Source organism: Macaca fascicularis, chromosome 3 (assembly GCF_037993035.2).
Source record: "Macaca fascicularis isolate 582-1 chromosome 3, T2T-MFA8v1.1".
NCBI lineage: Eukaryota > Metazoa > Chordata > Mammalia > Primates > Cercopithecidae > Macaca > Macaca fascicularis.
In genome coordinates this window covers 45,071,736-45,096,079 of record NC_088377.1, presented here as the reverse complement: position 1 = coordinate 45,096,079, position 24,344 = coordinate 45,071,736, and the positions used below count along the sequence as shown (strand labels likewise).

General features: G+C 54.3%; 1 protein-coding gene across 3 annotated transcripts in view; it reads left to right on the top strand.

Annotated features, from left to right (window-relative positions):
* FBXL18 (F-box and leucine rich repeat protein 18) overlaps nucleotides 1–24,344 on the top strand; it is a 69,491-nt gene continuing 45,147 nt past the window's right edge. For all 3 annotated transcript variants that reach the window (XM_065541623.2, XM_045387856.3, XM_005549065.4), the window contains exons 1-3: nucleotides 1–144; nucleotides 12,772–12,990; nucleotides 14,828–16,371. In XM_065541623.2, coding sequence (XP_065397695.1) covers nucleotides 127–144; nucleotides 12,772–12,990; nucleotides 14,828–16,371 — 1,781 coding nt within the window. In that variant the 5' untranslated portion in view covers nucleotides 1–126. The remainder of the gene's footprint in view (nucleotides 145–12,771; nucleotides 12,991–14,827; nucleotides 16,372–24,344) is intronic.

The following is a 24,344-nucleotide window of genomic DNA, read 5'->3' as shown; positions in this document are numbered from 1 at the left end:
GAGAGCCCGCTCCCTGCGGGGTCTCGGTTGAGCCGTGGACGCGCCGGCTTCGAGCATCCCTAGCCGGGCAGGTGGGAGGCCCCGGGGTTGCGGCTCCCGCTGCCGCGGCTCGGCACCGCCGGCGACATGGCCAGCTCCGGAGAGGTACTGTCCGCGCCTGTCTCCGCTCTGCTTCTGCTTCGGCGGCCTCGGTCCCCCTGGGTTCTCCCATCCCGACCCGGGTTCGCTTGCATCCTTTCTATCCCGACCCCTACCCCGCCCGTCCTTCCCATCCCGACCCTGGCCTTGCCCCTGCTCTCGTCTTTCCCGCAACCTGTCCCCAAGACTCCTGCCCTGCCTCGGAAGGCACAAGCTGTCTCCCCTTTCGCTCGTCCATTCCTGATTGCCAGAGTTGCCCCCGTCTCTCCGTCCCCTGAGGGTCCAGGCTCCTCCGAGGCCCCTTTCTCAGTGCCCCGTTTCCTTGGCTGGGCCCCTGCAGCCCTGGGACATTCCCCCTCCGTGCCCACGTCCCACTCCATCTTCTATCTCTGGATGCTCAGTTTCAGCCCCAACCCACTTCTCTCTGGAGCCTGCTTGCTGAATGACGTGGGGGGCGGGTGATGGAGGGAAAGCCATTTCATCTGGGGGACTTACGATGTACCCTGGAATTCTTTCCCAACACTCCCCAAATCTGGGTCCGATGGAGAAGCCCGCCGCGTCCCTGTAAGGTGGCGCAAGGTATTGTCTCTGCAGACAGGGGTGTAGCGGGGACTCTAGACTCTGACTAGTGGCTTCCCGGTGATGCTTCCTGCCTATCTGTATGGACACCTAGGTTGGTATCTGTCACCTTTCAGGACTCAGATCGTTGGGTGCACTTCACAGATTTAGGAGCTTGCCTGGGTTCTAGGGAGCAGGAGTGAGAGGCTCAAGTGTCTTCCTCAGAGTGATGGGGCAGGGGTCTGTGGAGATGGCTGGGGTTCGCTGTGCCCACGGCCCCTCTTCATTTGAAGTGAATTTGGCCTAGAAATGACCCCAGTGGCTTCTTCATTGACACGGAACGGTATGTGGCCCAACTGCAGATTGATAAGATTGAAATGAAGATTCCAGTTAGAGTTAGCTGTTCGTGCTTGGCGTTAGGGAAGGAGGGTCCTGGTACCTTGGTCTTACAGAATTCCAGCTCAGAGGACCCTCTGTTCCTTTTGTTGTTTGTTTGTTTTTTGTTTTTGAGACAGAGTCTCACTCTGTCGCCCAGGCAGGCTGGAGTGCAGAGGTGCGATCTGCAACCTCCGCCTCCCCGGCTCAAGTGATTCTCCTGTCTCAGCCTCCCAAGTAGCTGGGACTACAAGCGTGCATCATAACACCTGGCTAATTTTTGTATTTTTAGTAGAGACGGGGTTTTGCCATGTTGGCCAGGCTGGTCTCAAACTCCTGACCTCAGGTGATCCACCCGCCTTGGCCTCCCAAAGTGTTGGGATTACAGGCATGAGTCACCGCACCCAGCTGGGCTCTGCTTTTTTTTGTTTGTTTGTTTGTTCCAGTAGCACTTCACATGGTTCAGTGCCTCTTTTTCTTTTTCTTTCTTTCTTTTTTTTTTTTTTTTGAGACGGAGTCTTGCTCTGTTTCCTAGGCTGTCATGCAGTGGTGCAATCTCGGCTTACTGCAAGCTCTACCTCCCGGGTTCTTGCCATTCTCCTGCCTCAGCCTCCCGCGTAGCTGGGACTACAGGCACCCGCCACCACGCCCAGCTAATTTTTTGTATTTTTTTAGTAGAGACGGGGTTTCATCGTGTTAGCCAGGATGGTCTCAATCTCCTGACCTTGTGATTCACCTGCTTCGGCCTCCCAAAGTGCTGGGATTACAGGCGTGAGCCACCACGCCCGGCCTCAGTGCCTCTTTTTCTCGAGTATTAAAAATGATCCTGTCAGGGCATGGTGGCTTATGCCTGTAATTCTAGTACTTTGGGAGGCCAAGGTGGGCAGATTGCTTGAGCCCAGGAGTTGGAGACCAGTCTGGGGAACATGGAAACCCTGTCTTTACAAAAATTAGCTGGGCGCGGCAGCTCACGCCTGTAATCCCATCACTTTGGGAGGCCGAGCAGGCAGATCACGAGGTCAGGAGTTCGAGACCAGCCTGGCCAACATGGTGAAATCCCCATCTCTACCAAAAATACAAAAAAATTAGCCAGGTGTGGTGGCACATGCCTGCAGTCCCAGCTATCCGAGAGGCTGAGGCAGGAGAATCCCTTGAACCTGGGCAATGGAGGTTGCAGTAAGCTGAGATCATGCCACTGCACTCCAGCCTTGGTGACAGAGCGAGACTCCGCATCAAAACAAAACAAAACAAAAAAACGAAAATTAGCTGGGTGGGGTGGTGTGCACCTGTAGTCCTGGCTACTGGGGAGGTTGAGGTGGGAGGATTGCTTGAACCTGGGAGGTGGAGGTTGTACTGAGCCGAGATCATAGCGCTGTACTCCAGCCTGGGCAAAAGAGTAAAACTGTGTTCTCCCTAAAAATGAAAAAACCAAAAAAACCCTACAAAAACTCTCTGGCTAGGCATGGTGGCTCTTGCCTATAATCCCAGTGCTGTGGGAGGCCAAGATAGGAAGATTGCTTGAAGCCAGGAGTTCGAGACCAGCCTGAGCAACATAACAAGATCATCCCATTTCTACAAAAATTACAAAATTAGCCTGGTGTGGGGGCATGCGCCCGTAGTCTCATCTACTCGGGAGACTGAGGCAGGAGGATCACTTGAGCCCGGGAGGCCATGGTTGCAATGAGCTATGATTGTGCTACTGTACTCCCGCTTGGGAGACGGAGTGAAACCCTGTCTCAAAAAAAAAAAAAAAAGTAAATAAAAAATGCTCCCTGTTCAAAACGCTTTCCTGCAGTGGTGGGGAAATCATTACAGTTTGTCTGATGAGACTGGAAGGGGAGACCTGGTCAGCTGTGGAAGGCAGTGAGTTAAGTGTGCCTGGAGAGTACTGGGAGGGCTTCCCTGAGGAAGGAGCTTTTGAGCTGAAGTTTGAGAGTGTAGCAGTTTCCCTTGCTTGGTGGCATGTCTGGTCAACAGGACAGCTTGTGCATAGACTGGGTGGCAGCAGTGCTGTGTCTCAAGGGACGGCCTAGAAAATGCCAAATAGATAAGCAAAGCCCTAAGAAGAGGGGCACTGAAGAAAGAGTAAAGACCTTAACATCGTTTATCCCTTTAGATCACGCCTGCGATTGAACACTTTTCAAGTTTCTTGCTGTATTGCTTAGGCTGATCTCCAACTCCTGGGCTCAAGCTATCCTCCCACCTTGTCCTTCCAAAGTGCTGGGGTTATAGGTGTGAGCCACCGTACCTGGTCAGTTGGTGTTTGTTGTTGTTGAGACAGGGTCTTGCTGTGTCACCCAGGCTGGAGGGCAATGGCACAATCTTGGCTCATTGCAGCCTCTACCTCCCGGATTCAAGAGATTCTCCTGCCTCAGCCTCCCAAGTACCTGGGACGACAGGTGCTTGCCACCACGCTGGGCTAATTTGTGTATTTTTGTAGAGACGGGGTTTTACCACGCTGGCCAGGATGGTCTTGATCTCTTGATCTTGTAATCTGCCCGCCTTGGCCTCACAAAGTGCTAGGATTACAGGCGTGAGCCACTGCGCCTGGCCAATGAACTCGTTTCTATACACTTGTCTAGTTTCAGTAGTTGTCAACACATGACCCATCTGGGTTCATCTCTGTCTCCCCTTCTCCCCCGACTCTTTCCCACCTCTCCTGTCCCTCATGGATTAGTTAAAGCACATCCCAGACATCTTACCAGCTGATTTGTGAATTCTGTGATTTCACTGGGTGCCTGAGTCATAAATAGGTTAGGGCCCATTCTTTATTTTTTTGTTTTTATTTATTTATTTATTTCTTTTAAGACGGAGTTTCACTCTTGTCGCCCAGGCTGGAGTGCAATGGCACAATCTTGGCTCACCACAACCTTTGCCTCCTGGGTTCAAGCGATTCTCCTGCCTCAGCCTCCCAAGTAGCTGGGACTACAGGCACGTGCCACCAAGCCCGGCTAATTTTTGTATTTTTAGTAGAGACGGGGTTTCACTATCTTGGCCAGGCTGGTCTCGAACTCCTGACCTCGTGATCCACCTGCCTCGGCCTCCCAAAGTGCTGGGATTACAGGCGTGAGCCACCGTTCCTGGCCCATTCTTTATTTTTATTTCTCTTTTTCTTTTTAAAATTTTTCATAGAGATGGGGTGTCACTATGTTGCTCAGGCTGGTCTCAAACCCCTGACCTCAAGTGATCCTCCCACCGTGGCCTCCCAGATTGCTGGGATTATAGGTGTGAGCCCCTGCACCCAGCCCAGACTAGGGTTCTTTCTGGGAGGAGATGTTTTTTGGCAGGTAATAAGATTTTAGATCCTTTTTTTTTTTTTTTTGAGATGGAGTCTCGCTCTGTCGCCCAGGCTGGAGTGCAGTGGCATGATCTTTGCTCACTGCAAGCTCCGCCTCTTGGGTTCACGCCATTTTCCTGGCTCAGTCTCCCAAGTAGCTGGGACTATAGGCGCCCACCACCACATCTGGCTAATTTTTTTTTTTTTTTTTTTTTTTTTTTTGAGACGGAGTTTCACTCTTGTTGCCCGGGCTGGAGTGCCATGGCACTATCTCAGCTCACTGCAGCCTCCTCCTCCCAGGTTCAAACGATTCTCCTGCCTCAGCCTCCTAAGTAGCTGGGATTACAGGCATGCGCCACCACGTCCGCATTTGTATTTTTGTAAAAAAAATACAAATTTTTTTTGTATTTTTAGTAGAGATGGGGTTTGTCCACGTTGGTCAGGCCGGTCTCGAACTATTGACCTCAGGTGATCCGCCCGCCTTGGCCTCCCAAAGTGCTGACATTACAGGCATGAGCCACTGCACCCGACCCCTGGCCAATTGTTTTGTATTTTTAGTAGAGACGGGGTTTCACTGTGTTATCCAGGATGGTCTTGATCTCCTGACCTCGTGATCCACCTGCCTTGGCCTCCCAAAGTGCTGGGATTACAGGCGTGAGCCACCACACCCAGTCAAGATTTCAGATCTTTTTTTTTTTTTTTTTTTTTTTGAGACGGAGTCTCGCTCTGTCACCCAGGCTGGAGTGCAGTGGCGCGATCTCGGCTCACTGCAAGCTCCGCCTCCCGGGTTCACGCCATTCTCCGGCCTCAGCCTCCCGAGTAGCTGGGACTACAGGCGCCCGCCACTGCGCCCGGCTAATTTTTTTCTATTTTTAGTAGAGACGGGGTTTCACCATGGTCTCGATCTCCTGACCTTGTGATCCGCCCGCCTCGGCCTTCCAAAGTGCTGGGATTACAGGCGTGAGCCACCGCGCCCGGCCAAGATTTCAGATCTTAATTTTGCTTAACTTTTGAAAAAAAAACTAGGCTGGGCACAGATCACTTGAGCTCAGGAGTTTGAGACCAGCCTGGGCAACATGGCAAAACTCTGTCTCTACAAAAAAAGGGTTTTGAAAAAACTGAAATGTTACATATTCTGAAAAGTACATAAAACACAGAGTTTAGCGAATAGCTAAACTCTTTAAACCACTTTCAAGTTGTCATTATAGCCGATGGTTCCTAGTGTGCCTGGTAAGCACATTCCAGGGCCTGCCACTCACACCAGAATTGGAATTTCAGGAGACCCCAGAAATGAGGTGCCTGGTCCGGACCTGTCTGGAAACTCCAGCTGCCCTTTCCTGGTGGTGGAGGGAAGGGAGGTTCTGGGCTTAGGAGCCCAGGCCCTGTGGCAGGCATTACTCGTCCTTTGACCTCTGGTCAGTTACCTAGATTTTATTTTTGGAGACAGGATATCGCTCTGTCGCCTAGGCTGGAGTGCAGTGGCGCGATCATGGCTCACTGCAGCCACCACTTCCCGGGTTCAGGTGATCCTCCCACCTCTGCCTCCTGAGTAGCTGGGACTGACTCTAGACACGTGCCGCCACGCCCAGCTAATTTTTTTTTTGGGGATGGAGTCTCCCTCTGTTGCCCAGGCTGGAGTGCAGTGGCGCGATCTCAGCTCACTGCAACCTCGACCTCCCAGGGTCAAGTGATTCTCCTGCCTCAGCCTCCTGAGTAGCTGGGACTACAGGTGCACGTCACCAAGCCTGGCTAATTTTTGTATTTTTAGTAGAAATGGGGTTTCACCATTTTGGTCAGGCTGGTCTCGAACTCCTGACCTCGTGATCTGCCTGCTTTGGCCTCCCAAGGTGCTGGGATTACAGGCGTGAGCCACAGTGCCCGGCTGAACTAATTTTTTGTATTTTTTTGTAGAGACGAGGTTTTGCCACATTGCCCAGGCTGCAACTTGGGTTTTTATTTTTATTTTATTTTATTTTTTTAAATTTTTATTTATTTATTTATTTTTTTGAGACGGAGTCTTGCTCTGTCGCCCAGGCTGGAGTGCGGTGGCGTGATCTCCGCTCACCACAAGCTCCGCCTCCTGGGTTCATGCCATTCTCCTGCCTCAGCCTCCCCAGAAGCTGGGATCACAGGCGCCCGCCACCACGCCCGGCTAATTTTTTTTGTATTTTCAGTAGAGACGGGGTTTCACCGTGTTCGCCAGGATGGTCTCGATCTCCTGACCTCGTGATCCGCCTGCCTCGGCCTCCCAAAGCGCTGGGATTACAGGCGTGAGCCACCGCGCCCGGCCGGGTTTTTATTTTTATTTATTTATTTTTTTGAGACAGAATCTTACTCTTTCGCCCAGGCTGGAGTGCAGTGGTGTGATCTTGACTCACTGCAACCTCCATCTCCTGGGTTCAAGCAATTCTCCTTGCCTCAGCCTCCCTAGTAGATGGGATTACAGGCGCCTGCCACCACGCCCAGCTAATTTTTGTATTTTTAGTCGAGATGGGGTTTCACCATGTTGGCCAGGCTGGTCTCGAACTCCTGACCTCAAGTGATCCGCCTGCCTCAACCTCCCAAAGTGCTGGAATTACAGGCATGAGCCACTGCACCCATTCTGCACCCTGGTTTTTGTTTCCTCTCTAGAGCTTGCCACCTTTTTTGGTGCAAGGTGCCTTAACAGAGTTGCATCCAGAAGCCTAAGTTCCAGGGAAATGACTCAACTCACCTGCCCAGCAGCCGCCTCCTAGGGTCCTCTGGCCAGAGATGGAGAGTGGGCGTGGGGGCCCATTCGAGCTACTTCCTGGGCCAGCTTCTCTTGTCTGGGCATCACCCCCGAATGCCTGCCCTAGCAGGTTGGGTGCTGGCCCCACAGTTGCATTAGAGGTCTGGCCTGAGATGAAACTTCTTTGTTTTTTTTTTTTTTTTTTTTTAGACGGAGTCTCGCTCTGTCGCCCAGGCTGGAGCGCAGTGGCGCGATCTTGGCTCACTGCAAACTCAGACTCCCAGGTTCAAGCGATTCTTCTGCCTCAGCCCCCCGAGTTGCTGGGATAGTTGCTGCAGACAGTAGCCCGCCACCACGCCTGGCTAACTTTTGTATTTTTAGTAGAGATGGGGTTTCACCATATTGACCAGGCTGGTCTTGAACTCCTGACCTTGTAATCTGCTCACTTTGGCCTCCCAAAGTTCTGGGGATTACAGGCGTGAGCCACCGTGCCCAGCTGAAGCTTCTCTTTTATTTGGGGCACAGCATGTGGAAAAAATGATGCTGTGGCATTTGCTGGGGCTGGGTGGAGAGAGCTGGAACTGAATTCCCGACATGCTGTCTCTCCCTCTCTTTTTAAAAAAAATTATTGTGATTTCTATGTGGTTTTAAGAAAAATTCAGTATGATAGTGTAACTTTGGAATCCATATGATGCTGGAGTCTTTTTTTTTTTTTTTTTTGAGACAGAGTCTCGCTCTGTCACCCAGGCTGGAGTGCAGTGGCACGATTATCGGCTCACTGCAACCTCTGCCTCCTGGGTTCAAGCAATTCTCATGTCTCAGCCTCCCAAGTAGCTGGGATGACAGGTGCCTGCCACCACGCCTGGCTAATTTTTGTATTTTTAGTAGAGACTGGGTTTCACCATGTTGCCCAGGCCCGTCTCGAAATCCTAACCTCAGGTGATCCACCCATCTCAGCCTCCGAAAGTGCTGGGATGACAGGTGTGAGCACAGCATTACAGCGCCTGGTCCAATGCTGGAGTTTTTAAGAGTACTTTGTCCTAAGTTCTCACTCTTACCACGTGAGCTCTGTGATGGCATTCTCATAAATCTGCAAATCGGGAATTGGGAGGGGTACAGTTCATTCCTTGATAAGGATTGTTCCTGGTTCTGATAAGGATTGTCCCTGGTTCTGATAAAGATTGTCCCTGGTTCTGATAAAGATTGTCTCCTATTCTGATATTGTCTCTGATTCTGATAAAGATTGTCTCTGGTTCTGGTAAAGATTGTCCCTGATTTGGGAGTCTGTCTTTTGGGGATGGGCCCCACAGGTCTGGGGTGGGTTCTAGGAATCTGATTTTTATTTATTTATCTTTTTTTTTTTTTTTTTTTTGAGACAAGGTATCTCTCTCTGTCATCCAGGCTGGAGTACAGTGGCAAGATCCTAGCTCACTGCAGCCTCAACTTCCTGAGCTGAAGCGATCCTCCCACCTCAGCCTCTTGAGTAGCTGGGACAACAGACGCATGCCACTGTGTCCCACTAATTTTTTTTTTTTTTTAGACTAAGTCTCGCTCTGTTGCCCAGGTTGAATGCAATGGCGTGATCTCGGCTCAAGGCAACCTCTACCTCCTGGGTTCAAGTAATTCTCCTGCTTCAGCCTCCTGAGTAGCTGGAATTATAGGCGCCTACTACCAGGCCCAGAGAATTTTTTTTTTTTTTTTTTTTTGAGACGGAGTCTCTCTTTGTCGCCCGGGCTGGAGTGCAGTGGCCGGATCTCAGCTCACTGCAAGCTCCGCCTCCCGGGTTTACGCCATTCTCCTGCCTCAGCCTCCTGAGTAGCTGGGACTACAGGCGCCCACCACCTCGCCCGGCTAGTTTTTTGTATTTTTTTTTTTTTTTTTTGAGACGGAGTCTCACGCTGTTGCCCAGGCTGGAGTGCAGTGGCGCGATCTCGGCTCACTGCAAGCTCTGCCTCCTGGGTTCACGCCATTCTCCTGCCTCAGCCTCCTGAGTAGCTAGGACTACAGGCGCCCGCCACCGCGCCCGGCTAATTTTTTGTATTTTTAGTAGAGACGGGGTTTCACTGTGGTCTCGATCTCCTGACCTTGTGATCCGCCCGCCTCGGCCTCCCAAAGTGCTGGGATTACAGGCTTGAGCCACCGCGCCCGGCCAGTTTTTTGTATTTTTGGTAGAGACGGGGTTTCACCATATTAGCCAGGATGGTCTCGATCTCCTGACCTCGTGATCCGCCCGTCTCGGCCTCCCAAAGTGCTGGGATTACAGGCTTGAGCCACCGCGCCCGGCCCAGAGAATTTTTGTATTTTTTTCTTTCTGTTTTTTTTTTTTTTTTTTTTTTGAGACAGAGTCTTGCTCTGTCGCCCAGGCTGGAGTGCAGTGGCGCAATCTCGGCTCACTGCAAGCTCCGCCTCCCGGGTTCACGCCATTCTCCTGCCTCAGCCTCCTGAGTAGCTGGGACTACAGGCGCCCGCCACCGCGCCCGGCTAATTTTTTGTATTTTTAGTAGAAACGGGGTTTCACCGTGGTCTCGATCTCCTGACCTTGTGATCCGCCCGCCTCGGCCTCCCAAAGTGCTGGGATTACAGGTGTGAGCCACCGCGCCCGGCCTTTTTTTTTTTTTTTTTTTTTTTGAGACGGAGACTCGCTCTGTCGCCCAGGGCTGGAGTACAGTGGCCGGATCTCAGCTCACTGCAAGCTCCGCCTCCCGGGTTCACGCTGCCTCAGCCTCCGGAGTAGCTGGGACTACAGGCGCCCGCCTAATTTTTTGTATTTTTTTTAGTAGAGACGGGGTTTCACCGTGTTAACCAGGATGGTCTCCATCTCCTGACCTCGCGATCCGCCCATCTTGGCCTCCCAAAGTGCTGGGATCACAGGCTTGAGCCACCGCGCCTGGCCCTCTTTCTTTTTTTTTGAGATGGAGTCTCGCTCTATCACCAGGCTGGAGTGCAGTGGTACTATCTTGGCTCACTGCAACCTCCACCTCCCGGGTTCAAGTGATTCTTCTGCCTTGACCTCCCGAGTAGCTTAAACTACAGGCACGCGCCACCACGCCTGGATAATTTTTGTGTTTTTAGTAGAGACAGGGTTTCACCATGTTGGCCAGGCTGGTCTCGAGAACTGACCTTGTGATCCGCCCACCTCAGCCTCCCAAAATGCTGGGATTACAGGCGTGAGCCACCACGCCCAGCCTGTCCTAATTTTTTTTTGAGACAGAGTGTTGCTGTGTCACCCAGGCTGGAGTACAGTGGTGCAATCTTGGCTCCCTGCAACCTCTGCCTCCCAGGTTCAAGTGATTCTCCTGCCTCAGCCTCCTGAGTAGCTGGGACTATAGGCGCCTGCCACCATGCCCAGGTAATTTTTGTATTTTTAGTACAGACGGGGTTTCACCATGTTGGCCAGGCTGGTCTCGATCTCTTGACCTTGTGATTTCCCCACCTTGGCCTCCCAAAGTGCTGGGATTGCAGGTGTGAGTCACTGTGCCCGGCCTTGTCCTGCTGATTATTAAAATATTAGGAGGCAAGGCAGAAGTAAGTTTCGAACCTCTGACCCTCATGACCCTCATGGGTGCTTACGGGCCATGTCCTTTGGTTTCCTTGTGGCTTTCTCTTTTGGAGGATGGAGGGTACTTCTTTGTTCCCAGGGAAGAACAGGTGGGACACATTTCAGGACACCCATCTAGGGCCTGGCGAGGGCTTAGCGGGATGGGAAGCCTGTCTGGAGAGGGTGAGAGGACGGTCGCGGTCAGAGTTCCCAGGAAACCTCTGACACCTGCGTGGGGTGTGCAGCCAGGCTCTTCCTCCACAGCCTTCATGGTTGCCATGGCAGCAGCCAGGCTTTGCAAAGCTCAGAGCTTCCATCCAGGCAAATATGTACAGGAATCAGGGGCAGGCTGGAGCCAGAGGGTCGTGTAGACACATTCCCTGGAAAAATGATGCAGTCGAGATGATCCCGGGCACTCTCTCCTCGGCATGGTCTTTACAGAGAGCAGCTGCTCTGAGAAGCTCCCCTTGGTAAAGCCTTCTGCCTTCCTTTGTCCCTGATTTGGGGACTTCATGTCTCATTATGTCCAGCTCTTCTCCCTCTTCATTGTATAAACCAAAAAGGCATCAGGCATTTTGACTCAGGCCCACATGAGGGAAGAACACCTTGTAATTTGCCAGATTTTAACTACAGCAATGCAAAAGGAAGTGTGCATGGCCAGGTGCGGGGCTCATGCCTGAAAGGCCAGCGTTTTGGAGGGCAGATCACTTGAGGCCAGGAGTTCAAGACCAGCCTGACCAACATGGCAAAACCCTGTCTTTACTAAAAACACAAAAATTAGCTGGGCATGGTGGCATATGCCTTTAATCCCAGCTACTCAGGAGGCTGAGGCACGGAAATGTCTTGAACCTGCGAGGTGGAGTTTGTAGTGAACCAAGATCGTACCACTGCACTCCAGCCTGGGCCACAGAGTGAGACTCTGTCTCCAAAAAAAAAAAAAAAAAAAAAAAAAAAAGGCCGGGCATGGTGGCTCACACCTGTAATCCCAACACTTTGGGAGACTGAGGCGGACAAATCACTTGAGGTCAGAAGTTCGTGACCTGGTTGGCCAACATGGTGAAACCCTGTCTCTACTAAAAAGACAAAAATTAGCTGTGTGTGGTGGCAGTTGCCTGTAATCCCACTTGGGAGGCTGAGGCAGGAGAATTGCTTCAACCTGGGAGGTGGAGGTTGCAGTGAACTAAGATTGTATCACTGCACTCCACCCTGGGCGACAAAGCAAGACCTTGTCTCAAAAAAAAAAAAAAGGAAAAAGAAGAGGCCGGGCATGGTGGCTCACACCTGCGATCCCAGCACTTTGTTGTTTTTTTTTTTTTTTTTTTGAGACAGAGTCTCGCTTAGTCGCCCAGGCTGGAGTGCAGTGGCGCGATCTCGGCTCACTGCAAGCTCCCCTCCCGGGTTCCCGCCATTCTCCTGCCTCAGCCTCCCAAGTAGCTGGGACTACAGGCGCCCGCCGCCTCGCCCGGCTAATTTTTTGCATTTTTAGTAGAGACGGGGTTTCACAGTGTTAGCCAGGATGGTCTCGATCTCCTGACCTTGTGATCCGCCCGCCTCGGCCTCCCAAAGTGCTGGGATTACAGGCGTGAGCCACCGCGCCCGGCAATCCCAGCACTTCGGGAGGCCTCGGAGTTCAAGACCAGCCTGGGCAGCATAGCAAGACCCTGTCTCTATTATAACAAAACACCCTTTGGGAGGCCAAGGCAGGCGGATCACTTGCCCAGGAGTTTGAGATCAGCCTGAGCAACATAGGGAAACCCCGTCTCTACAATAAAACAAAAAAATTAGCTGGACAAAGTGGTCCCAGCTACTCGGGAGGCTGAAGCAGGAGAATCACTGAAGCCTGGGAGGTGGAGGTTGCAGTGAGCTGAGATCATGCCATTGCACTCCAGCCTGGGCAATAAGAGTGAAACTTCCGTCTCACAAAATAAATAAATAAATAAAGACATAATGATCTTTTTTCTAATCTTTCATTTTTGAAGGGAGACCCTGGCTTACAGCTCTATAATTGGGGTTTTGAAGGATTTTGAATTCTTTGTTATGCAGTTGAGATTTTTAGTAAAAGCACTTTCTTTCCCATGGATAAGAGCTTCTCTTTGCTCCTCTCCCTAGCTGCAGGCTGGGCTGACAGCCATCCTTGGGGATCCTGTGGGAATTTGGTGTCCCCCTTATTTTCAGGACATATCCAATGATGATGATGACATGCACCCTGCAGCAGCCGGGATGGCGGACGGGGTCCACCTCCTGGGGTTCTCTGATGAGATTCTCCTTCACATCCTGAGTCACGTCCCCAGCACAGACCTGATTCTGAACGTCCGGCGTACCTGTCGGAAGCTCGCAGCCTTGTGCCTTGATAAGAGCCTCATCCACACCGTGTTGCTGCAAAAGGACTATCAGGTGAGTAGGCGTGGGGGCAGGAGATAAGAAACAAGCTAGATCTCAGTCTTTGAGGACTGGGCACAGCCCTGCAGTGGAACCCTGTGTGCTGATGGAAAGGTGGCAGTCACTCCAAGTCCTGACTGGCGCTGTCTGCAGGATGCATTGAGGGACAGAAGCAAGGGGCAGAAAAGTGTGGGTGGTATGCCGCTTGGGGAGAAGGGCGCAGATGTATGTGTACCTCGTTCTGGGAGGGAACCTAGGGCCTTGGGAGTCGGGGAGAGGGGTTGGAGACTTGCTTTCTGGTGGATCCCTAGGAGTGGAATTGCTGGGTTACAGGAGAGGTGTTGGATGTTTCTTGTAAAGTTAAATATGCAGCTCTCCAGTGGTGCAGTGGGAGGTCACCATTTTACACCCCCCCAGCAGGATGCGGGAGTTCCAGTTGCTTTTTTTCTTGAGACGGAGTCTCCTTCTGTCGCCCAGGCTGGAGTGCAGTGGCGTGACCTCGGCTCACTGCAAACTCTGCCTCCCGGGTTCACGCCATTCTCCTGCCTCAGCCTCCTGAGTAGCTGGGACTACAGGCTCCCGCCACCACGCTTGGCTAATTTTTCTTTTTTTTTTTTTTTTGAGACGGAGTCTTGGTCTGTCGCCCAGGCTGGAGTGCAGTGGCCGGATCTCGGCTCACTGCAAGCTCTGCCTCCTGGGTTTACGTCATTCTCCTGCCTCAGCCTCCTGAGTAGCTGAGACTACAGGCGCCCGCCACCTCACCTGGCTAGTTTTTTTGTATTTTTTAGTAGAGACAGGGTTTTACCATGTTAGCCAGTATGGTCTCGATCTCCTGACCTTGTGATCTGCCTATCTTGGCCTCCCAAAGTGCTGGGATTACAGGCTTGAGCCACTGTGCCCGGTCCAGGCTAATTTTTTGTATTTTTAGTAGAGACAGTGTTTCACTGTGGTCTCAGTCTCCTGACCTTGTGATCCGCCTGCCTCAGCCTCCCAAGGTGCTGGGATTACAGGCGTGAGCCACCGTGCCTGGCCTGCTTTTTTCTTTTTTTTGAGACGGAGTCTTGCACTGTTGCCCAGGCTGGAGTGCAGTGGCGCGATCTCGGCTCACTGCAAACTCCGCCTCTTGGGTTCACGCCATTTTCCTGCCTCAGCCTCCCAAGTAGCTGGGACTACAGGTGCCGGCCACCACGCCCAGGTAAGTTTTTTTTTTGAGACAGAGTCTCACTCTGTCGCAGAGGCTGGAGTGCAGTGGCACTGTGTCGGTTCACTGCAACCTCTGTTTCCTGGGTTCAAGCAATTCTCCTGCCTTAGCCTCCCATGTAGCTGGGATTACAGGTGTCCACCACCACACCCGGCTAGTTTTTATATTTTTAGTAGAGACAGGGTTTCACCATGTTGGCCAGACTGGTCTTGTACTCCTGACCTCAGGTGATCCGCCTGCCTCCGCCTCTCAAAGTGCTGGGATTACCGGTGTGAGCCACCATGCCCGGCCTCTCTCTGCTAATTTTTTGTACTTTTAATAGTGTTAGCCAGGATAGTCTCGATCTCCTGACCTGGTGATCTCTCCGCCTCCACCTCCCAAAGTGCTGTGATTACAGGCGTGAGCCACCGTGCCCGCTTACCAAACCATTTTCTACCATGGCTGCACCCCTCTACCAGTCCCACTTAGCTGGGTACTCTCGACTCTTGGCTCCAGGTCAGTGTGCGGGCAGGTAGACAGGGAGAGGTGGGGAGCTTCCCTCCCGGTGGAGCCGCTGCACTAGGGGGAGTGTGCGCACTGAGGGTTGGAGACCCCTAGGTGCCTTCAGCCCTTTCCTTCCTCTCCCTGCCCTGCCCTGCCCCTGTCCCGCAGGCGAGCGAGGACAAGGTGAGGCAGCTGGTGAAGGAGATCGGCCGGGAGATCCAGCAGCTGAGCATGGCTGGCTGCTACTGGCTGCCTGGCTCCACCGTGGAACACGTGGCCCGCTGCCGCAGCCTGGTGAAGGTGAACCTCTCGGGCTGCCACCTCACCTCCCTGCGCCTCTCCAAGATGCTCTCGGCCCTGCAGCACCTGCGCTCGCTGGCCATCGACGTGAGCCCCGGCTTCGACGCCAGCCAGCTGAGCAGTGAGTGCAAGGCCACGCTGAGCCGCGTGCGGGAGCTCAAGCAGACGCTGTTCACGCCCTCGTACGGCGTGGTGCCCTGCTGCACCAGCCTGGAGAAGCTACTGCTCTACTTCGAGATTCTGGACCGCACACGCGAGGGCGCCATCCTCTCGGGCCAGCTCATGGTGGGCCAGAGCAACGTGCCGCACTACCAGAACCTACGGGTCTTCTATGCGCGCCTGGCCCCCGGCTACATCAACCAGGAGGTGGTGCGGCTCTACCTGGCTGTGCTTAGTGACCGCACGCCTCAGAACCTCCACGCCTTCCTCATCTCCGTCCCCGGCAGCTTCGCGGAGAGCGGAGCCACCAAGAACCTCCTGGACTCCATGGCGCGCAACGTCGCGCTGGATGCCCTGCAGCTGCCCAAGTCCTGGCTGAACGGCTCTTCCCTCCTGCAGCACATGAAATTCAACAACCCGTTCTACTTCAGCTTCAGCCGCTGCACCCTGTCGGGCGGCCATCTGATCCAGCAGGTCATCAACGGTGGGAAGGACCTGCGGAGCCTGGCCAGCCTGAACCTCAGCGGCTGCGTCCACTGCCTGTCCCCAGACTCGCTGCTCCGCAAGGCGGAGGACGACATCGACAGCAGCATCCTGGAGACGCTGGTGGCGTCCTGCTGCAATCTGCGCCACCTGAACCTCTCGGCTGCCCACCACCACAGCTCGGAGGGCCTGGGCCGCCACCTCTGCCAGCTCCTGGCCCGGCTGCGTCACCTGCGCTCCCTCTCCCTGCCTGTCTGCTCCGTCGCCGACTCCGCGCCGCGCGCCGACCGTGCGCCCGCCCAGCCGGCCATGCACGCAGTGCCGCGTGGCTTTGGCAAGAAAGTGCGCGTGGGCGTGCAGTCCTGTCCTAGCCCCTTCTCCGGCCAGGCGGGCCCCCAGCCTTCCTCTGTGTTCTGGTCTCTGCTGAAGAACCTGCCCTTCCTGGAGCACCTCGAGCTGATCGGGTCCAACTTCTCCTCTGCCATGCCGCGCAACGAGCCCGCCATCCGCAACTCGCTCCCGCCCTGCAGCCGCGCGCAGAGCGTCGGGGACTCGGAGGTGGCCGCCATTGGCCAGCTGGCCTTCCTGCGGCACCTGACGCTCGCACAGCTGCCCAGCGTCCTTACGGGCTCCGGGCTGGTCAGTATCGGCCTGCAGTGCCAGCAGTTGCGGTCCCTGTCGCTGGCCAACCTGGGCATGATGGGGAAGGTGGTGTACATGCCCGCGCTCTCAGACATGTTGAAGCACTGCAAGCGGCTGAGGGACCTCAGGTGAGGGGGCCGCGGGGACCTCCCGGGCCTCTGCTGGAGGCTGGCGGAGGGAAGTGGGGCGTTTGCGTGGAGCTCGCAGGCAGCGCTGCCGCAGGCCTGCCCTCCAGGAGCCCAGAGGCTGGGGCGGGGCCTCGCCACGTGCCACGTCGGTCTCAGGGGGCTCGGGGGAGAGCGGCATCTGGAGGAGCCGGGGGTACAGGAGGCGGATGTCTGAGCTTAGCATCCTTACTCCTGATCGTGTTTGAGTGATTGCCCGGCCCTATTGTGAGTCATCCTGTGTAGTCTTCTCACGAGCCTGCCAGGTGCATTATTGTTGCCACTCGGCAGAGCTAGTAGGTGGGAGAGTCAGGATTCGAACCCAGGTCTTTCTCACCTGACTTTGCAATGCAATTCCTTTTTTTTTTTTTAAATTTAACTTTTATTTATTTATTTATTTTTGAGATAGGGTCTTGCTCTGTTATCCAAGCTGGAGTGCAGTGGCGCCATCATAGCTCACTGCAGCCTCAACCTCCTGGGCTCAATTAATCCTGCTGTCTCAGCCTCCCGAGTAGCTGGGACTACAGGCATATGCCATCATGCCTGGCTATATATATATATTTTTAAAATTTTGTAGAGACAAGGTCTCACTATGTTGCCCAGACTTTTCTCGAACTCCTGAGCTCAAGCAATCCTCACCTTGGCCTCCCAAAGTGCTGGTGCTGGGATTGCAGGTGTGAGCCACTGCACTTGGCCTCTATCTTTGCTTTTTTTTTTTTTTTTGAGACAGAGTCTCACTCTATACACCCAGGCTGGAGTGCAGTGGCGCGATCTTGGTTCACTGCAACCCCTGCCCCCTGGGTTCAAGCGATTCTCCCACCTCAGCCTCCCGAGCAGCTGGGACTACAGGTGTGCACCACTACACCTGGCTAATTTTTTTGTATTTTTAGTAGAGACGGGGTTTCGCCGGGTTGGCCAGGCTGGTCTCGAACTCCTGACCTCAGGTGATCCGCCTGCCTTGGCCTCCCAAAGTTCTGGGATTACAAGGCGTAAGTCACCACGCCTGGCAAGGCAGATGCTTTCTGGGTCAGTAAGCACCATGTGAAGAAACCCCAGAGACTTGGAAATTGTGCCTTGGACCCTCTGAACCGACTGCCAGAGAGCATCAAGTGGAGGATCTCTTGAGCCCAGGAGTTCGAGGCCAGCCTGGGCAACATTGCCAGACCCCCAACTCTATAAAAAATAAAAAGATTTCGCAGGGTGTGGTGGTGCGTGCCTGTAGTCCCAGCTACTCAGGCAGCTGAGGTGGGAGATCGCCTGAGCCTGGGAGGTTGGGTTGAGGCTGCGGTGAGCTGTGATTGTGCCACTGCATTCCAGTCTGGGAAACAGAGCAAGACTCTGTCTGTCAAAAAAAGAAAAGAAAAGAAAATTACCCGAAAGGTAGTGAAGGCCTTGAGCCTCAGTACTACAAGGGACTAGGTGGGGGAGAAAGTGGAGGCAGGACTTAGATGAGTGAGTTGGTGTCTCTGTGATTCCTTAGCTGGTGGAGTGGGTGGTGGGTACATGAAGTCATGCTCCAGCCTAAGGGGCACGTGGGCACATGTCATTCTCCCCAGAATAGTTAGCATTCACTTTGTGCCTTTGCTGAGAGCCATGCACTGAGCCCATCTTCCCTGCCATAATTTGCTGAGGTTGCAGCCTTGATCATTCCTGTTTCCCAGATGGGGCTGTGGGAGCTCAGGGGGAGTTGAGTCTCTCGCAAACACCAGAGCTTGACCTTGGCCCTGGAGCCATGCAGAGTAGAGATAAGGGGCCTCTTGTAAATCTCCACTGTCCCGCAGAAGGCATGGCAGGAAGTGGCCGGGTCTGCTGGGGAGCAGCAGAGCTGGAGGCTCACACCCTGGAGCCTTCCAGGGCCCTGCAGCCAGCTGGGCGCCGCCCTCCCTCTCGGCCTGCTCCCGCTGCAGACCTCTTAGGGTTGGGTTGAGAAGCCCAGGATGAAACCCAGGACTCCAAATGGCAGAGCAGATTGCTAGAAGCCTCTGTATTTCCTGTCTGATGGAGGCACCAGGCCCTAGATCGGCCCCTTTGCTAGAAGCCTCTGTATTTCCTGTCTGGTGGAGGCACCAGGCCCTGGATCGGCCGCTTTGATTCTGAGCTTGAGCCAGTGCAGGGCTCCGTGCTTGGGGAGCGGGGTGGTTATTCATGCTCTGACCCAGGCATCCTGGAGACCGTTGCTTTGAGAACCAGACTGGTGACTTTTCAGAATCTCCCTGCTTTAGAAATTTGACTCAAAATACATGTAAATTTTGGACTTTCCCCACTTTTTTTTTTTTTTTTTCTTTAAATGGTCTCATTCTGCCTCCCAGGCTGGTGTGCAGTGGCATGATCACAGCTCACTGCAGCCTCGACCTCCTCTGGCTCAGGTGATCCTCCCACTTCAGCCTCCCGAATAGCTGGGACTACAGACACACACGACCATGCCCGGCTATTTTTTTTGTATTTTTGTAGATATGGGGTCTTGCTATGTTGCCCGGGCTGGTCTTGAATTCCTGGGCTCAAGTGATCCTCCTGCCTGGGCTGCCCAGAGGGCCGGGATCACAGGTGTGAGCCACCGTGCCCGGTCCAGAGGGCCTGTTAAGGACCTCCTAGTTGATGGGCCTAAGCCAAGCCCTGAGTCCAGGCTGAGGTCTGGCCTGGGAGAGTTGCTTTGGCGTCCTCAGCTCATAGGTGGCCTTTAGCTGTGGAAACAGGCGAGCCCATGGATTGGGCTGGGGCACACGTGGCAAGGATTGGCCAGGAAGAGGAAAAAGAATGTGGAAGGGAGACCGAGCAGAGGCTGTCAGCAAGGGAGGCACTGGCTGGAGGGAGGGGTGTTCCAGAAGCAAGAAGCAGAGGTGATGGCCGCCGCCGTGGGTGGAAGGGACCTTTGGGCTCATGTGACGTTTGCCAGGTGCTTTTCCCGGGTGTACAGGTCTTGACCCCTTTGATATTCTCAACAACCTATGAGTGTCAACGCAGTTGTACCCGCTTTATGGATGAAGAAAGGAAGGCCCAGAGAGTGCACGAACTTGCCCGGGTCACACGGCTGCTTTCTCCAGCCTCCTGGGGTGAGGGGGATTTCATGGTCCCCGATGGCCCCCAGGGTCTGGGACGGGATCCCCGGGGCCAAGGGCCTTCCTCAGGAGCAGGGCCATGGAGGCAGCGTGGAGAGGCCCGCGGGCCCCAGGGTCAGTGGGTTGTATGGGCCAGCCTAAGAGCCTGACCCTGCTCATAATGCCATCTCCGTGCACAAACTCCAGCCTGTGCCCAGCAGCCCCTGAGAACCACGTCTGCTCTGAGCTGGGTACTGCCTGTTCAGAACAGACGCTGCTTCCCAGACGCTGCCAGCTGGCCCCGTTCCTCTGGATTCCTGCCTTCTGCGGCAAGGGAGCCCAGGGATGCTGCAGTGAAAGGAGCAGGTGGCACTCGCTTGCCCGTGGGCAGGAGCTGTGCAGAGGAAACGGCGCTGGGACCCCTGGAGGCTGGCACGGTGCTGCGAGGCTGCATCCTGGGGCGGCCGGAGTCTCTTTAGTGGCAGAGCTTGGAATCCCAGGCCAGCTGGCTGCTGCCACTGGCAGCACCCACACCATGACCCCCAGCTTTGTGCCTGCTGGGGCTCCTGGCAGAGAGGAGGTGGTGCAGGAAGGAGTCGCTCTGGCTGGAGCTTGGACACACCTCAGTAGTAAGGGGATTACAAATTGGACAGAAAAGGCACCTTCTTTCCCCAGACCAACTCAGCCCTGCTTGGGGTGGAGGGTGGGGGAGCATGTTACCCTGAGTCACCCGGGCTGCTGTGATCGGGACCAGGGCAGCATCTAGGCAGAAGTGGACCATCCTTTTCAGAGCCAGGCCCTGGAGCCACCCCAGGGACACCTCAGAGGCCTGGTTGCTGCTCTCACAGCCCGTGTGGTGGGTGGCCAGCTGGGAGCCCTTGCACTGTGAGCTCAGCGCCTTTCATGCCCACAGAGTCACCAGGAGACCCAGGTGCCCCCTTGGGGAGCAGGATGGGGAGGCTGGATCCTCACTCAAAGGTGAGGCCTGGCACAGTGGGAGCCTTTTCCTCATCCCCATCCTCCCTGCAGATGCTGCTGGTCACTCGAGTCAGGTCAGCTCTGCCACGGTCCTGGGTGCCATGCCCTAGGTGGCGTGCCATGGGAGCCTGGGAAGCTTTAGGCGTGCCAGGCCCCTTGCCTGACCAGTCACTCCCATGGGCCTGCCACGTCCTGAACACCTGTGACAGGTGACTTCCTCCGGGGCGGAAGAATGTGGATGTGGTTATCTAGTGGAAAAAAGTTTTTTTTCAAGCTCTGCCGACTTGGTTTTTAACCCCTGAGGCTCGAGTCGCCCTGGGGCGGGTAGTGCGGATCCACATCGCCACCTAGTGACCACACGACAGCAGCCGTCCTTGCCTGACGCCCTGTTTCCATCTCCTGCTGTCTGGAGCCTCCTGCTTTTGCTTTGGAGAGAAATCCAGAGGTGACTTTGCAGCTCAGAAGATGCGGTGCCTGCACCATCTTTTTTACCCCTCCCGGTTTCCCACCTTCAGGTCTGCAAAGGGATGTTCACTTTAGGATTTTTTTAGGGAGAGGTGATATTTAAAATACATTTTAATGAAAACACTTTATTACTATCTTTAAATAAAAACAATTTGAATAGCTTAACCAAACAAATTTAGAAAAATAAAGACAATTTGGACGTTTTATTATTTATTTAATTTTATTTATTTATTTTTTGTGTGAGACAGAGTCTCGCTCTGTCACCCAGGCTGAAGTGCAATGGCGCGATCTCAGCTCACTGCAACATCTGCCTCCCAGGTTCAAGCAGTTCTCCTGCCTTAGCCTCCCTGGTAGCTGGGATAACGGGCATGCCCCACCACGCCCAGCTAATTTTGTTTTTTTGTGTTTTTTTTGAGATGGAGTTTCACTCTTGTTGCCCAGGCTGGAGTGCAATGGTGCTATCTCGGCTCACTGCAACCTCCGCCTCCCGGGTTCAAGCGATTCTCCTGCCTCACCCTCCCGAGTAGCTGTGATTACAGGTGTGTGCCACCATGAGCAGCTAATTTTGTGTTTTTAGTAGAGATGGGGTTTTTCCATGTTGGTCAGGCTGGTCTCAAACTCCCGACCTCAGGTGATCCGCCCTCCTTTGCCTCCCAAAGTGCTGGGATTACAGACATGAGCCACCGCACCTGGCCCACCTGGCTAATTTTTGTATTTTTAGTAGAGACAGGGTTTTGCCATTTTGGCCAGTCTCGAACTCCTGACCTCAGGTGATCCGCCTGCTTCGGCATCCCAAAGTGCTGGGATTATAGGCGTGAGTCACCAAACCTGGCTGAGAATTTCTACTTAAATCAATTAAAAAAATTAACTGCCAGGCATGGTGGCTCACGCCTATAATCCTAGCACTTTGGGAGGCTGAGGCAGGAGGATTGCTTGAGCTCAGGAGTTTGAGACCAGCCTGGGCAACATAGTGAGACCCCCATCTACACACACACACACACACACACACACACACACACACACACAAAGTAGACCCCCATCTACACACACACACACACACACACACACACACACACACACAGTAGATAACCAGTCTCATGAGCCACACTTCCTGTATTCTTTAAAAAAACAGTTTTTTGCCTGGGCGCGGTGGCTCACGCCTGTAATCCTAGCACTTTGGGAGGCCGAGGTGGGCGGATCATGAGGTCAGGAGATCGAGACCATCCTGGCTAACACAGTGAAACCCTGTCTCTACTAAAAATACAAAAAATTAGCCGAGCGGCCGGGCACGGTGGCTCAAGCCTGTAATCCGAGCACTTTGGGAGGCCGAGACGGGCGGATCACGAGGTCAGGAGATTAAGACCATCCTGGCTAACACGGTGAAACCCCGTCTCTACTAAAAAATACAAAAATCTAGCTGGGCGAGGTGGCAGACGCCTGTAGTCCCAGCTACTTGGGAGGCTGAGGCAGGAGAATGGCGTAAACCCGGGAGGCGGAGCTTGCAGTGAGCTGAGATCCGGCCACTGCGCTCCAGCCTGGGCGACAGAGCGAGACTCCGTCTCAAAAAAAAAAAAAAAAAATTAGCCGAGCCGAGCGTGGTGATGGGTGCCTGTAGTCCCAGCTGCTTGGGAGGCTGAGGCAGGAGAATGACGTGAACCCAGGAGGTGGAGCTTGCAGTGAGCCGAGATGGCACCACTGCACTCCAGCCTGGACAACAGAGCAAAACTGTCACTCTGTCATCCTGTTTGGAGTGCAGTGTTACAATCCTAGCTCTCACTGCAGCCTCGATGTCCTGGGCTCAAGTGATCCTCCCACCTCAGCTTCCTGAGTAGCTGGGAGTAGAGGTGTGCACCACCATACCTGGATAATTTTTGTACTTTTTGTAGAGCTAGTCTCTCATTATGTTGCCCAGGCTGTTCTCAAACTCCTGGGCTCAAGTGATCCTCCTGCCTTGGCCTCCTGAAGGGCTGGGATTACAGGTGTGAGCCTCCAGGCCCGGCCCTGCCTTGGTCTTTTTGTGTCACCTACCAGGGATGGGTCTCCGTGCCTGTGGCGCCTTCTGCTGTGGCTGTCTGGCTGTCCTCAGCATCTGTGCTAGGGTCCTGGGGCTGCCAGGACAATTGATCACAAACTGAGTAGCTTAATGCAACAGCTATTTACTGTCTCACGATTCTGGAGCCCAGAGGCCCAAAATCAGGCTGTGGGCAGGGGTGGTTCCTTCTGACGATGGTAAGGAGGAACTCAGGTGCCTGCTGGCCACGCCTGGTGCTGCTTGGCTGGTGGACACGTGGCCCCAGTCTCTGCCTTTGTAGTGACCTGGCCGCCTTCTCTCTCTGTCTGGGTATCTCTGTGCCTTCACCTGGCCTTATAAGGAACCCAGTCATTGGATTTAGAGCCCCTGTTAGGCAGGATGTTTCCTCATCTTAACTCCCTTGCATCTACAACGAACCTGCATCCAAATAAGGCCACACCCTCAGGTCCCATGGTGAGGACTCCTGCATAGTGTGTGTGGGCGGGACGTGTTGTAGCTCAACCCACACTAGCCCCTCCCCATTCTCCTCAGCCCATCCCTCCAGCGGCTCTCCCTCCACCCCGGGAGCTCCTGGCAGCCCCTGAAGTCACGTGAGTTCCCTTCCAGCCTCTCTGCTCCCTCTTGATTCTTATCTCAGAGGCTCACTGCACCCCACGGCCTGCCACAGTCCAGGTCTTGCCCAGTCCCACAGCCTGGTTCTCCAAGGGCCCCTGGACCTGTCCTCAGCAGCGCCGTATCCCCACATCTGCCACTGCTCCTCGAGCCTGTCCTGCTTTCCGTCTGCATGGATGGACTCCCCAGGAAGGATCTAGAACGTCGTCCCCTACTTCCCTTTCCCAAGTCCTCCCCTTCCCCCTGGGTTCTCCCATCTTGGTCTCTGTCACTGTAGCCTTGGTGTGGACTTGTGGGGCCTCCTCCCTGCCCTGTGACCCGGCCCTGCCCTGGCTGCCAACCTCTTAACTTGGCCTCACTCCCCTCGGCCTCCTGCTTTGGCTCTGCAGCCGCCCAGCTCTGTCTTCCCATCTGTCGTAGCTGGAGTGGCCCCCACCTGGCTGAGGTTCCTGCCCACCCCACTCCCCCTCCCAGATCTCCCGCCCTCTCCCCCCCCCCACCTCCCAGATTACTGCCCTCTCTCATGGTGTTCAGTCCCCATCTGCCTCCCCGTCCAGTTGAGCTTCCCAAGGGCAGGGGCCACATGCGGAGTCCTCTTTGCATCTGCTACCCAGCACACCAGCGTTTGAGAAAGACGGGGTGCCTGGGAGTCTGGGGTGCACCAGGCAGGCTGCGGACACAGATGCCTATGACCTTGGCTGGTGACTCAAAGCTGGGCTCTGTAGACACCGGCTGGCTGCTTGCATCAGGCCCACTGGGTCACCTCCAAATCAGATCTCCAAGGGGGACCCTGGGGGTCTGCGTCGGCACCCAGT